Genomic DNA, 13,755 nt, shown 5'->3' with positions numbered 1-13,755 from the left:
ACGGACTTGATGGTGTTGTGGTCAGGTTTGCAGATGATACAGAGGTAGGTGGAGAGGCAGGTCTTCAGGAAGGACTTGGATAGTTTGGGAGAATGGGCAAAGAACTGGCAGATGGAACATCGTGTAGGGAATTGTACGGTCATGCACCTTGGTAGTAGGAATAAAAACGTAGACTATTTTGTAAAGAGGGAGAAATTTCAGGAATCAGGGGTGCAAAGAGGAATAGATAGAGTGGATAGCCAGTACCTCTTCCCCAGGGCACCACTGCTCAATACAAGAGGACATGGCTTTAAGGTAAGGGGTGGGAAGTTCAAGGGGGATATTAGAGGAAGGTTTTTCACTCAGAGAGTGGTTGGTGCGTGGAATGCACTGCCTGAGTCAGTGGTGGAGGCGGATACACTAGTGAAGTTTAAGAGACTACTAGACAGGTATACGGAGAAGTTTGAGGTGGGGGCTTGTATGGGAGGCAGAGTTTGAGGGTCGGCACAACATTGTTATAGCACTGTGCTATACTATTCTATGTTCTATAAAGGGACTTTGGAAGCCCTCAAGCAAGATTCCCTAAAGCACAGCTCCCAACCTGAGAGCCGTAGACCCCTTGGTTAACGGTAGGGGTCCATGGCATAAGAAAGTTTGGGGACCCATGCTCCAGAGGTAAGTATGCAGGTTGAGTCACTGAGGAGGAAGGCACATGCACTGTTGGCATTCATTTCAAGAGGACTAGAATACAAGAGCTGGGATGTGATGTTGATGCTCGATAGGACTGTGCTTTGCAGTATTGTGAGCAGTTTCGGGCCCCTAATCTGCAAAAGATCTGCTGGCATTAGAGGGGTTTCCAGAGGAGGTTCACGTGAACGGTTCCAGGAATGAAAGGGTTACCATATGAGGAGCGTTTGATGGCTCTGGGCCTGTTCTCGCTGGAGTTCAGAAGAATGAGGGGAGATCTCAATGTCGAATGTTGAAAGGCCTTCATAGAGTGGATGTGGAGAGGATGTTTCCTATAGTGGGGGAGTCTAGGACCAGAGGACACAGATAGAGTGGATGTGGAGAGGATGTTTCCTATAGTGGGGGAGTCTAGGACCAGAGGACACAGATAGAGTGGACGTGGAGAGGATGTTTCCTATAGTGGGGGAGTCTAGGACCAGAGGACACAGATAGAGTGGATGTGGAGAGGATGTTTCTTATAGTGGGGGAGTCTAGGACCAGAGGACACAGATAGAGTGGACGTGGAGAGGATGTTTCCTATAGTGGAGGAGTCTAGGACCAGAGGACACAGATAGAGTGGACGTGGAGAGGATGTTTCCTATAGTGGAGGAGTCTCGGACCAGAGGACACAGATAGAGTGGACGTGGAGAGGATGTTTCCTATAGTGGAGGAGTCTAGGACCAGAGGACACAGATAGAGAGGACGTGGAGAGGATGTTTCCTATAGTGGAGGAGTCTAGGACCAGAGGACACAGATAGAGTGGACGTGGAGAGGATGTTTCCTATAGTGGAGGAGTCTAGGACCAGAGGACACAGATAGAGTGGACGTGGAGAGGATGTTTCCTATAGTGGAGGAGTCTAGGACCAGAGGACACAGATAGAGTGGGCGTGGAGAGGATGTTTCCTATAGTGGAGGAGTCTAGGACCGTAGGACACAGATAGAGTGGACGTGGAGAGGATGTTTCATATAGTGGAGGAGTCTAGGACCAGAGGACACAGATAGAGTGGACGTGGAGAGGATGTTTCCTATAGTGGAGGAGTCTAGGACCAGAGGACACAGATAGAGTGGATGTGCAGAGGATGTTTCCTATAGTGGGGGAGCCTAGGACCAGAGGACACAGATAGAGTGGACGTGGAGAGGATATTTCCTATAGTGGGGGAGTCTAGGACCAGAGGACACAGATAGAGTGGACGTGGAGAGGATGTTTCCTATAGTGGAGGAGTCTAGGACCAGAGGACACAGATAGAGTGGACGTGGAGAGGATGTTTCCTATAGTGGAGGAGTCTAGGACCAGAGGACACAGATAGAGTGGACGTGGAGAGGATGTTTCCTATAGTGGAGGAGTCTAGGACCAGAGGACACAGATAGAGTGGGCGTGGAGAGGATGTTTCCTATAGTGGAGGAGTCTAGGACCAGAGGACACAGATAGAGTGGACGTGGAGAGGATATTTCCTATAGTGGGGGAGTCTAGGACCAGAGGACACAGATAGAGTGGATGTGGAGAGGATGTTTCTTATAATGGGAGGGGCGTCTAGGATTAGAAGGCACAGCCTTAGAATAGAGGGATGCCCATTTAGAACAGAGATGAGGAGGAATTTCTTTAGCCAGAGGGTAGTGAATCTGTGGAATTCACTGCCTCAGACAGCTGTGGAGGCAAAGTCACTGGGTATATATAAAGCAGGGGTTGCTGGGTTCTTGATTAGTCAGGGCGACAAAGGTTACAGGGAGAAGGCAGGAGAATGGGGTTGAGAAGGAAAATAAATGGTGGGGCAGACTTGATCGGCCAAATGGCTCAATCCTGCTCCTTTGCCTGACGCTGGTGGACGTACAGTATCAGTATCGCTCCTCTGGGCCCCTCCGGTGACCTGAATCTGTCTCTTTTCAGGGAGCTGGCGGAAATCAACCGGAGGCATATTTCCAAAGTCGTCTGTCTGATCAAACGGGTAGGTAAATTATCCCGCGTCTGAAATGCCCCCTCCCCCCTCCCGAGGGTCCGAAACAGCCCCCTTAAACCGCACCCCCTCCTGAGGGTCCTAAACCGCCCCCTCTCCAGCCTCTGAAAGTCGGAAACTGCACCCTTAAACCCCCCTGGGAGGGTCCGAAACTGCCCCTTTAAACCCCCTCCCAAGGGTCTGAAACCACCCCCTCTCCGACCTCATGAGGGTCTGAAGCTGCCCTTTCCGTGTCTGAACCGGCCCCCCCTTTCACCCCTCACGATGGCCTGAAACCTCCCTCCTGCCCCCTCTTGAGTGTCTGCCAGGTTTTGCACCCCCCCCCCCCGAGGGGAGGTGTAGGTGAGAGTGCGGTTTTTGAGGGAGGACGAGCCGGTTTATTTTCAGTTGTGTCACCCCCCCCCTTACACCCACAGCTGGAGGACGCCCAGGGGAAGCGACAGGAGCAGCTGGAACGGAGGCAATGGGAGGTGCTGAAGCAGATCGACGAGGAGGGGCTGAAGGTGAGGATGGGGACGGACCCCTCGCTCGGAGTATCTCTCCCCTCCGCCAACCGAAACTTTCCCACCCACACCCAAACCTCGCCTCCTTGACCCTCCAACCCCTCCCCACTCTCTCCTCCCTACTTCCCCTCCTCCTTCCTTCCTCCCTCATCTTTCCCCATGTCCTTCTCCCCCTCCCCTTTCCCTTCTTCCCCATCTTCCCCTCCCCTCGCTCCCTCCCCCACCCTCCCTCCTCTCCCTCCACTCCCACCCTTTTCCGTTCCCCACTCACTCCTCCCCGTCTCCCTCCCCTCTCCCCCCTCACTCCCCTCTCTCCCCTTCCCCTCACCCTCTTCCCTCCCCCTCTCCCCTCCCCCTCTCCCCGTCCCCCTCTCCCCATCCCCCTCTCCCCATCCCCCTCACCCTCTCCCCTCACCCTCACCCTCTCCCCTCACCCTCTCCCCATCCCCCTCTCCCCATCCCCCTCTCCCTCACCCTCTCCCCATCCCCCTCACCCTCTCCCCTCACCCTCACACTCTCCCCTCACCCCTCTCCCCTCTTCCCTCTCCCCTTCCCCTCACCCTCTCCCCTTCCCCTCATTCTCTCCCCTCACCCTCTCCCCGTCTCCCTCACCCTCTCCCCGTCCCCCTCTCCCCATCCCCCTCACCCTCTCCCCTCACCCTCACCCTCACCCTCTCCCCTCACCCTCACCCTCTCCCCTCCCCCTCACCCTCTCCCGGTCCCCCTCTCCCCATCCCCCTCACCCTCTCCCCGTCTCCCTCACCCTCTCCCCGTCCCCCTCTCCCCATCCCCCTCACCCTCTCCCCTCACCCTCACCCTCACCCTCTCCCCTCACCCTCACCCTCTCCCCTCCCCCTCACCCTCTCCCTGTCCCCCTCTCCCCATCCCCCTCACCCTCTCCCCTCACCCTCACCCTCTCCCCTTCCCCTCACCCTTCCCCTTCCCCTCATTCTCTCCCCTCACCCTCTCCCCCTCACCCTCTCCCCTCACCCTCACACTCACCCTCTCCCCTCACCCTCACCCCTCTCCCCTCACCCTCTCCCCTTCCCCTCACCCTCTGCCCTTCCCCTCATTCTCTCCCCTCACCCTCTCCCCGTCTCCCTCACCCTCTCCTCCACCCCTTCCCCTCACCCTCTCCCCCTCCTTCCTATTTCCTCCTCCGCACTCCCCTGCCCTCTCTCTCCCTCATCCCTCCTCCGAGCTCCCCCCTAGCCCCCTCCTCCCCACCGAGTGACCTCTGACCCCTCTGCCCCCGCAGGGACGGAAGCTTCTGGAAGACATCTACAAGCAGGAGATGGAGAGACCGCTGGAGGCTGAGGGCCTGGAGCTCCCGGAGGGCCTCCGGAGCCTGGACTACCACCGGGAGACAGCCCTCGGGCAGGGAGGGGACGCCGGCTGCCCCCCGCATTCCGGCGCCACCTTGACGGTGGGAAACGCCCAGCAGGACTTCAACACTGTCTTATGAGGAGCCTTTGCTCCCCCCCCAGCCTCACACTCCCCCCACCCCCATTCACTGCCAGGACCAGGGGCAAAGGGATGCTCCCCTCCCCAGAGCACCAGGCTTGACGGACCCGGCCGGGAGGGGTGGTCACTGTGGTGCCATCCCAAACCACCCTGTGCCCACCCGAGGAAACATCAGCGAGCAGCAGGTGCTGTTTCCGGGACTCTACTCCACGGCGGAGAACGGGAGGGGCCTGAGGAGTGTGTCTGGGGCGGATTTGAGACCGGGGTTTATTCCGTGTGCTACCAGTCGAGTTAATCAGGTGGGGGTGGGTGCCTGCGTCTGTGTGGTGTTCCGGAGGGTCCGCTGATAGACTGGGTGAGGGCCGACGGAAATGAAGAGATTCTGCAGACGCTGGAAATCCGCAGCAACACACACACAAAGTGCTGGAGGAACTCAGCAGGCCAGGCGGCGTCCATGGAGGGGAATGAACAGTCGACGTTTCGGGCCGAGACCCTTCGTCAGGGCTGGAAAGGGACGGGGACAGAAGTCAGGGTAAGAAGGAGGGGGGAGGACAAGCTGGCAGGTGACAGGTGAGGGGGGAGGTGAGTGGTGGGGGAGAGGGGGCGATGAAATTAGAAGCTGGGGGGAGATGGGTAGGGCAGGTAAAGGGCTGAGGAAGAAGGAATCTGATTTCGGAGAGGGGAGTAGTCCATTTCGCTGCACCATCTCTTCCCTCTTTTCCCATTCTTTCTCAACTTCTCACAGGCCCACCATTTTCTTCTAGTTCCCCTCCTCCTTCCCTTTCTCCCATGGTCCACTCTCCTCCAATCAGATTCCTCCTCCTTCAACCCTTTACCTCTTCCACCAATCACCGCCCAGCTTCTTGCTTCATCCCCTCGGTTCACCTGCCATCTTCCCTTTCCCCCACCTTCTTATTCTGGGCTCTTTCCCCCCTTCCTCTCCAGTCCTGACGAAGGGTCTCGGCCTGAAACGTTGACTGTTTATCCCCCTCCGTAGATGCTGCCTGACCTGCTGAGTTCCTCCGGCACCTAGTGTGAACGCGCACGCGTCGCAAATGATCTTCTGGGCCTTGCCCCGCGAGGCGACGAAGGGTTCGTTCATCTCTGGAGAGGGGGCTTTGGGGAAGAGTGATCACAACGTGATCGGTTTGGGGAAGCTTTGCTGTTCGGTCCGGAACCGCGGGTCTTCACCGAGGCCACGCGGTGACGAGGAAGCAGCCTGCGAGGGCTGAGTGGTGGGGGGTGGAAGTGGCCAGCGTTACGCGTGACATTCTGCAGAACCAGGGGGAAAAATATCCCAGGCAGCTAACCGTCTGCCTTCGGTGATGGGTCATGGGATGAGCGGCCCGAGGAATGGGAACTCGGTAAAAGAGGGGCCAGCCAGCGGACAAGGGGAACATTGTGTTTGGGCCTCACAGAGACAGGGGCAAGAGAATTCACAATGGGAAAGTGGGAAAGGCCTGAAACGTATCCAACAGCAGCTCGTGTCATAGAACAGTACAGGCTCTTCGGCCCACAATGTTGTGCCAACCTAACCCTTCCCTCACACATAACCCTCCATTTTTCTATCATCCATTTGCCTAAGAGTTTCTTAAATGTCCCTAATGCCAACATATTCCACACATTCACCACTCTTTACCAACATATTCCATGCATTCACCACTCTCTCTGTGTAAAAAAAAACTACCTCTGACATTCCCACCCCGGGAAAAATTTCTCTGTTTATCCACTCAATCCGTGCCTCCTATCGTCTTGTACATCTCTGTCTAGTCGTCTCTCATTCTCCTTCGCTCCGGAGAGAAAAGCCCTCGCTCGCTCAACCTCTCCTCCCAAGACGTGCTCTCCAATCCAGGCAGCATCCTGGTGAATCTCCTCTGCGCCCTCTCTAAAGCCTCCACATCCTTCCTCTAACGAGGAGACCGGAACTGAACACACACACAAAATAAAAATCAGGATTCTGGAGCAACTGATACACAAGGTACAGGAGGAATTTTGCTCAAGATTTCTAGCATCTGCAGACTCTCTTGGGACCTTGGGCAACAGGAAAAGAGGAAGGGGTGCCCCGTTTCAAAGGATTGGGTGCCCCAAGGTGCCTCTTGGAAGGACTTTGCCTCCCTTGGCATCTGCTGCCACCTACTGCCCGCGTCTGGTAGTTCAAGCTCCCACGCTTTTAAAAGGGCATCACCATCCATCCTGTCAAAAATCTTCCAGGTTTCCTCCAGGTTGGTTCGGGCTTCCAGTGGTTCTGTTGCGCGGATCGTGAAGCCCTGCTGCGTGGAGGGGAGGGGGGAGCAGGCAGCGGATCGGGGGACCAGGGGGACCCCACATACAGACAAGGGTCCCATGTCCCATCTGGGGCCGTGTGTGCATCGAGGCTCGCTTTCAGATAAAGGGGAAGTGTCCCATCTGCGCCCGTGTATGTGAAGGGTCCTGAGAGACTCGTTCGGTACTGTGCTGGTGGGGAGGGGAGGGGAGGGAAGGGAGAGTGTGGTGGGGAGTCACACGGTTCAGTTGGATATGCTTTAACCACTCGGGGCTTTGGAGGGGGTGGGGGGGGGGGGGAAATGAGGCTCTCCGAAGGCCGGTCCTGGAAACGCTTGATCTCTACCGTGTTTAGACGGTTATATTGACGCCGAAAGGGAAGTTTGTAAACAAAGTGGTACTTGTCTTGAGGGAGGGGTGGGATAGGGTTTAATCTATCCCCTTCCTGCTGCTCGTTGTCCCAATTCCACAGTCACAAACCAGCTCCCCAGTGCCCGAGCACATTTCAGCTTCCGGGAGACACAGGCTCGTAATCTGGGGAACGAGGGGCAGGCTGGTGGTCCCTCCCACCCTCCGACAATCCGTGATCAGGAGCGGGAGGGGTTTCTCCCACTGCCGTTTCCTCCTCCTCCGCCCTGCTTTCTCCTATTTCTTTCTTCTCTGCCACATTTTCTCTCTCTCTCTCCCTTTCCCTCTGTCCCCCTCTCCTTCTGCCTTCCCTTTCCCCTCTCTCCCATGCCCCCTCTCTCTCCCCCCGTTCCCTCTCTCTCCCCCCGTACCCTCTCTCTTCCGTCTGTTCCCTCTCTCTTCCCTCTGCCCCCCTCTCTCTTCCCTCTGCCTCCCTCTCTATCTCCACCTCTGCCCTTATTGCCCTATATTCCCCTGTCTGTTTCTCCAGCTAAATAAAAACCACTAGGATATGACCAGAAACATAAATATGAAACAAGCATATGCTCCTTGTGAAATTGCTTGTTTGACCTACTCTGCCCGCGCCTTCTCCTGCGTTCCCTCCTCAGCCGGCGCTCCCTCTGCTCAGAGTGTTGAGGGGCGGGGGAGGGTGACGGGAGCTCTGACACTTTGTACTGAGAGATTATATTGTATTTTTTTATGGTTTACGAGCAGCATAATTGTTCACCTAAAAGGGATTTGGTACTTGGATTTTGTTGTATGTGATTGGATTTATTGATATAATATATTATAATTGTTATAAAATTGTCCACCGTGGTCGCTTTTGCTTCATTTGTGCCCCGCCTCCCCCATCTCTCTTTCCCTCTCCCCTTCTCTCTTTCTCTCTCTCTACCCCTTCCCCTTCCTCCCTCTCTCCCTCCCCTTCCTCCCTCTTCCCCTCTCCCCTCCCCTCCCTCCCCCTCTTTCCCTCTCTCTCCCTCCCTCTCTCTTCCTCCCTCCCTCCCTCCCTCTTCCTCCCTCCCTCCCTCCCTCTTCCTCCCTCCCTCCCTCCCTCCCTCTTCCTCCCTCCCTCCCTCCCTCCCTCTTCCTCCCTCCCTCCCTCTTCCTCCCTCCCTCCCTCTATCTCCCTCCCTCCCTCCCTCTATCTCCCTCCCTCCCTCTATCTCCTCCGTCACCTTCCCTTTCTGGGCCGGGCACACACACGGGTCCCCTGTCCCTCGCTACCTCTCAGAATCAGGTCTGTTGTCACTCAGTGGCCACTCTTCTGCTTCCTCATGCAAATATTCCGAGGGTCTTCCCAAGTGGACTATGATTTGGGGTTGGTTTGACAGAGTATGTGGGGGGGGGGGCGGGTTTGAGAGGGTCCTACAGCAGGAGTTCGACGCGGAATCCATCGACAACAACGCTGGACGAATTCGGGAGGTCGGGCAGCATCTCTGGGAAAGACTGAACGGGCGCCGTCTCGGGCCGAGACCTTTCATCAGGACTGAGGAGGAAGGGAGAGGACGTCAGAGAGAGAAGGTGAGGGGTGGGGAAGGTCTAGGGGAGGAGAAATGGAAGGGGGGGAGATCCCAGGGAGAAGGGATAGCCAGGTAAGAGGGGTGAAAGGTCAGACTGGGAATGGGGGCGGGGGGTTACTGGAAGGACAAATCCACCACCTAGTCTAGGCCTGTGGTCATAGTTTGGTCCTTGCCCACCCCATTTCCCTCTCCCCGCCGCTCCCCTATTTCCCCCAAGATCTACCCCCCACCCCGCTTTGAGAACAGTACAGGCCCTTCGGCCCGCGACCCGGCACGGCGGAGACGCTTCGCAGCCCGATCACTGACCCGGGTTCAATTCCCGCCGCCGCCTGTGAGAAGTCTGCACGTTCTCTCCCCGTGACCTGCGCGGGTTTCCTCCGGGAGTCCCGGTTTCCCCCCACTGTCCAAAGACGCACCGGGTCAGGGTTAGCGGGTATCCGGTGGTACTAGTTTTTCACGCCGACAGATCACCCCCCCTCCCCCTCGCTCTCCCCCCCCCCACCCCCTCCTCCACCACCACGAGCATCAGCAGTAGCTCTGGATTTACGGGTCGTTTCCCCCGGACTCTCAGGACGACACGGGAGACTGGATAGGTGACCGGTCAGCTGGGGGGTGGGGGGGGCCTTCATCTTTCACCTCCCGGCCCGGCTCACCACACCCCTCTCTCCTCTCAGTCCCGATGAGGGCTCTCACCCCGAAACGTCGACTGTCCGTTTTCCTTCACAGACGCTGCCTGACCCGCTGAGTTCCTCCAGCAGGCCGTGAGTTCTCCGGTCAGCAAACTCCGTCTGACTTGGGGCAGCTCAGCTCACCCACCCACGCTGCGCTGTCCGGCGACCTCCTTCCCGGGAATCCAGGCTATTCCGCAATTTGGGAACCCAAGGGAAGGTTGTGGGCATGACACTGCCCCCTCACCGCCCCACAGCGCGGAGTTCCCTCCTCACCGCTCCTCCCACAGCGCGGAACTCCCCCTCCCACAGCGCGGTGCTCCTCCCTCACCGCCCCTCCCACAGCGCGGCGCTCCCCCTCACCGCCCCTCCCACAGCGCGGCGCTCCCCCTCACCGCCCCTCCCACAGCGCGGTGCTCCCCCCCCTCACCGCCCCTCCCACAGCGCGGCGCTCCCTCCTGCGCCCCGGGATAGTCCCGGTTACAAGACGGGCTGAGCCAAACGATCGGGTCTCCGTGGCTCCCTGTCATCCTGCCGGCGTGTGCTTTGCCTGTTCCGTTCAAAGTCTTTAGTTTTCTGCCCCAAAGTACAGACTGTTTACCCTCCGACCTTCAGCCGAATGTTAACACAGACAATAGACCCGGAGGAGGTCCACATTCAGCCCACAATATCGTGCCAACCCCTTCACCTATGAGGCTGAGAGAAGCATTAAAACCGGGTGGGAGTGTCAGATATGAGGGGGCATTGTTTTTAAGGTGATCGGAGGCAGGTATTAGGGAGGGGGCGTTCAGCACGGAAAACGGTGGGTGAATGGTACACGCAGCCAGGAGCGAAGACAAACTTATTACGGATGTTGAAGAAAGTCTTAGAGACATTGGTGATGAGAGAAGGGGAGGGGAGAGGAGGGGTAGTGGGGGAAAGCGTAGAGAGGAGAGGACAGGAATAGAGAGTAGCGGAGAGGGGGAGGAAGGGAGTAGAGAGAGAGTACAGAGAAGTGAAAGGAGGGGGAAAGGAGGGGGGAGGGAATGAGGGTGAGCGAAGTGAGGACAGAAAGACGGGAGAGAGGGACGAATAAGGGAGAGGGTGGAGAAAGGACAGAGAGAGAGAATGTAGAGTTGAGAGTTGGAGAGAGAGGCTAGCGGGAAAGGGGACAGAGGCGAGGGGGAGAGCATAGAGAGGGGAGAAGGGTGGGAGGGAGGAGAGGAGAGCGAGCAGAGGGAAGGAGTGAATGAGGAGAGAGCGGAGATGGCGGAGCGGTGAGGGGAGAGAGGGGAGGGGGAGGTGGAGGAAGAGTGAGCGCAAAGGGAAAGAGGAAAGAGGAGAGAGGAGGACAGGAGATAGAGAGGGGAGGGAGAGGGCAGACGGACAGGAGGGAGGGAGGATAGTGAAGGAAGAGAGGAGAAGAGTGCTGAGGGGTGAGTGAGAAAATAGAGGGGAGAGTGGGTGGGGGGGGACCCTCGCTCCTCCCCACCTCAGAGGAGAAAGGATAGGGGACGAGGAGGGGTGAAGGGAGCGGAAGGAAGACAGGACGGGGTGGGAGAGTGGAGAGGGGCGGAGACCCGTCCCCAGGGAGGGCTGGGGTGTGTGTGGGAGGGAGGAGGTGAAGAGTGTGCCTCTGGCGGGGGGCGGTAACCCCAGGCTGTCTCCCCGCACCATGGTCTGCGCCAAGCCCACCGCTCGTCCGCACTCCTCCCGCTGCGGGAATAATTACAGGTCTCGGTCTCGGCCTGTCAAGCCGAGCGGGAGCCTGACACCTTGATTACAGGATTACAGAGCCGGGACAGGTCTGACTCCGATGAACCCGAGCTTCCTCCTCCCACCTCAGCTCGCCCGCCCGCCCACCACAGTTCAGCAGACTGCACCCCCCGGAGAGGGATTAATGTCAGTGGGGATACAGTCAGTGACTGGGGACGCTGGGGGAGAGGGGTCACTGAGGGACAGTGTGAGGGAGCTGGTTTAACATCAGTGGGGATATAGTCAGTGACACAGGGCGATGGGGGAGAAGGGTCACTGAGGGACAGTGTGAGGGAGCTGGTTTAACGTCAGTGGGGATACAGTCAGTGACTGGGGACGCTGGGGGAGAGGGGTCACTGAGGGACAGTGTGAGGGAGTTGGTTTAACGTCAGTGGGGATACAGTCAGTGACATGGTGATGGGGGAGAGGGGTCACTGAGGGACAGTGTGAGGGAGCTGGTTTAATGTCAGTGGGGATACAGTCAGTGACATGGTGATGGGGGAGAGGGGTCACTGAGGGACAGTGTGAGGGAGTTGGTTTAACGTCAGTGGGGATACAGTCAGTGACATGGTGATGGGGGAGAGGGGTCACTGAGGGACAGTGTGAGGGAGCTGGTTTAACGTCAGTGGAGATACAGTCAGTGACATGGTGATGGGGGAGAGGGGTCACTGAGGGACAGTGTGAGGGAGCTGGTTTAACGTCAGTGGGGATACAGTCAGTGACATGGTGATGAGGGAGAGGGGTCACTGAGGGACAGTGTGAGGGAGCTGGTTTAACGTCAGTGGGGATACAGTCAGTGACATGGTGATGGGGGAGAGGGGTCACTGAGGGACAGTGTGAGGGAGCTGGTTTAATGTCAGTGGGGATACAGTCAGTGACATGGTGATGGGGGAGAGGGGTCACTGAGGGACAGTGTGAGGGAGTGGTTTAACGTCAGTGGGGATACAGTCAGTGACATGGTGATGGGGGAGAGGGGTCACTGAGGGACAGTGTGAGGGAGCTGGTTTAACGTCAGTGGGGATACAGTCAGTGACATGGTGATGGGGGAGAGGGGTCACTGAGGGACAGTGTGAGGGAGCTGAATTAATGCTGGTGGACATCTGTTAATTTACATAAAATCCCTGAACCTCTGGATTAGATTCCCAGCCTCTAATATTCTATATTTAACCAGTTGAGTCCTTGGGTTAGATCCCAGCCTGTAACTCAGTCCCGGCAATCTGTTATTATACAAACACCCCTGAACCCTGGATTAGTTTCTCAGTTGGAGAAGTTTGTTGCTTTCTTACTGGCTCTGTACAATGCCTTACCATCGGGAGGCTGACCTATGAACTAATCTCTTGACGCATCCTGATAAACCTTTGGCACCTAAAGCCTCCTTCTCACATCTTGGAAGCCTCCTGGGGTGAGGCAAGAATGTCACACCCTTTGCATCCCCTCACACGCGCCCACGGGCCAGGAGCAGGCTTCTCGGCCTAGTGCTGAGGACCAGCCTGAGGCCCAGAGGTTTGGTTGCCATGGTAACATCGAGGTTAGCGCAACCCTGTTACAGCACAGGCATCAGAATTCGGAGTTTTTCATGTCGAACTTTGTAGGCAAGTTTGCACATTCCTTCCCGCGTCCGCGTGGGTTTGCTCCAGTTCCTTCCCAAAAGAACCGATTCGTAGGTTTATTGGACATCGTAAATTGTCCGTGATTAGGCTGGGGTTAAATCAGCGGGCCTGTCCTGCACTGTTTCACTCAGTAAAATAAACCAAATCCTCTCCCTGACACTCTGCCGACACAGACAGACAGACACACACACACACACACACAACAGAAGATTTAGAAATTTCAAAGAAATGCGATGAATTAAATAACTGGGGTAAAGAGCAACAAGGCCTGAGGGAAGAAAGACTCTCTTCATCCCACTATTTTGGAGAACTGTACTTTGAAGGTAAGCTAACCGTGCATAGTGGATCTAAGTTTGCTGATGATACTAAATTAAGTGGAAAAGCAAATTGTGCAGAGGATATGGAGTCTGCAGAGAGGTATAGATAGGTTAAGTGAGTGGGCAAGGGTCTGGCAGATGGAGTACAATGCGAGGTCATTCACTTTGAAAGGAAAAATGGAAGAGCAGACTATTATTTAAATGGTGAAGAACTGCAGCTTGCTGCTGTGCAGAGGGACTTGGGAGTGTTTGTGCATGAATCACAGAAGGTTGGTTTGCAGGTGCAGCAGGCCATCAAGAAGGCAAATGGGATGTTGATCTTCATTGCTAGAGGGATTGAATTCAAGAGCAGGGAGGTCATGCTGCAACTGTACAGGGTACTGGTGAGGCCGCACCTGGAGTACTGTGTGCAGTTCTGGTCTCCTTACTTGAGGAAGGATATACTGGCTTTGGAGGCTGTGCAGAGGAGGTTCACCAGGTTGATTCCAGAGATGAGGGGATTAGACTATGAGGAGAGATTGAGTCGCCTGGGACTGTAGTCACTGGAATTCAGAAGAATGAGAGGATATCTTATAGAAACATGTAAGATTATGAAAGGGATAGATAAGACAG

At 56.4% G+C, this 13,755-nt stretch overlaps 1 protein-coding gene across 1 annotated transcript in view; it reads left to right on the top strand.

Moving 5' to 3' along the window:
* Positions 1–5,123, top strand: part of LOC134339687 (1-phosphatidylinositol 4,5-bisphosphate phosphodiesterase beta-3-like) — a 149,476-nt gene extending 144,353 nt beyond the window's left edge. The window contains exons 31-33 of the mRNA XM_063036388.1: positions 2,591–2,648; positions 3,074–3,160; positions 4,419–5,123. Coding sequence (XP_062892458.1) covers positions 2,591–2,648; positions 3,074–3,160; positions 4,419–4,625 — 352 coding nt within the window. The 3' untranslated portion in view covers positions 4,626–5,123. The remainder of the gene's footprint in view (positions 1–2,590; positions 2,649–3,073; positions 3,161–4,418) is intronic.
* Positions 5,124–13,755: the final 8,632 nt, after the last annotated feature.

This window comes from Mobula hypostoma, chromosome 30 (assembly GCF_963921235.1).
Source record: "Mobula hypostoma chromosome 30, sMobHyp1.1, whole genome shotgun sequence".
Classification (NCBI taxonomy): Eukaryota; Metazoa; Chordata; class Chondrichthyes; order Myliobatiformes; family Myliobatidae; genus Mobula; species Mobula hypostoma.
Note: the sequence above shows the minus strand (reverse complement) of the source record. Positions and strands in the feature narration are given on the sequence as shown.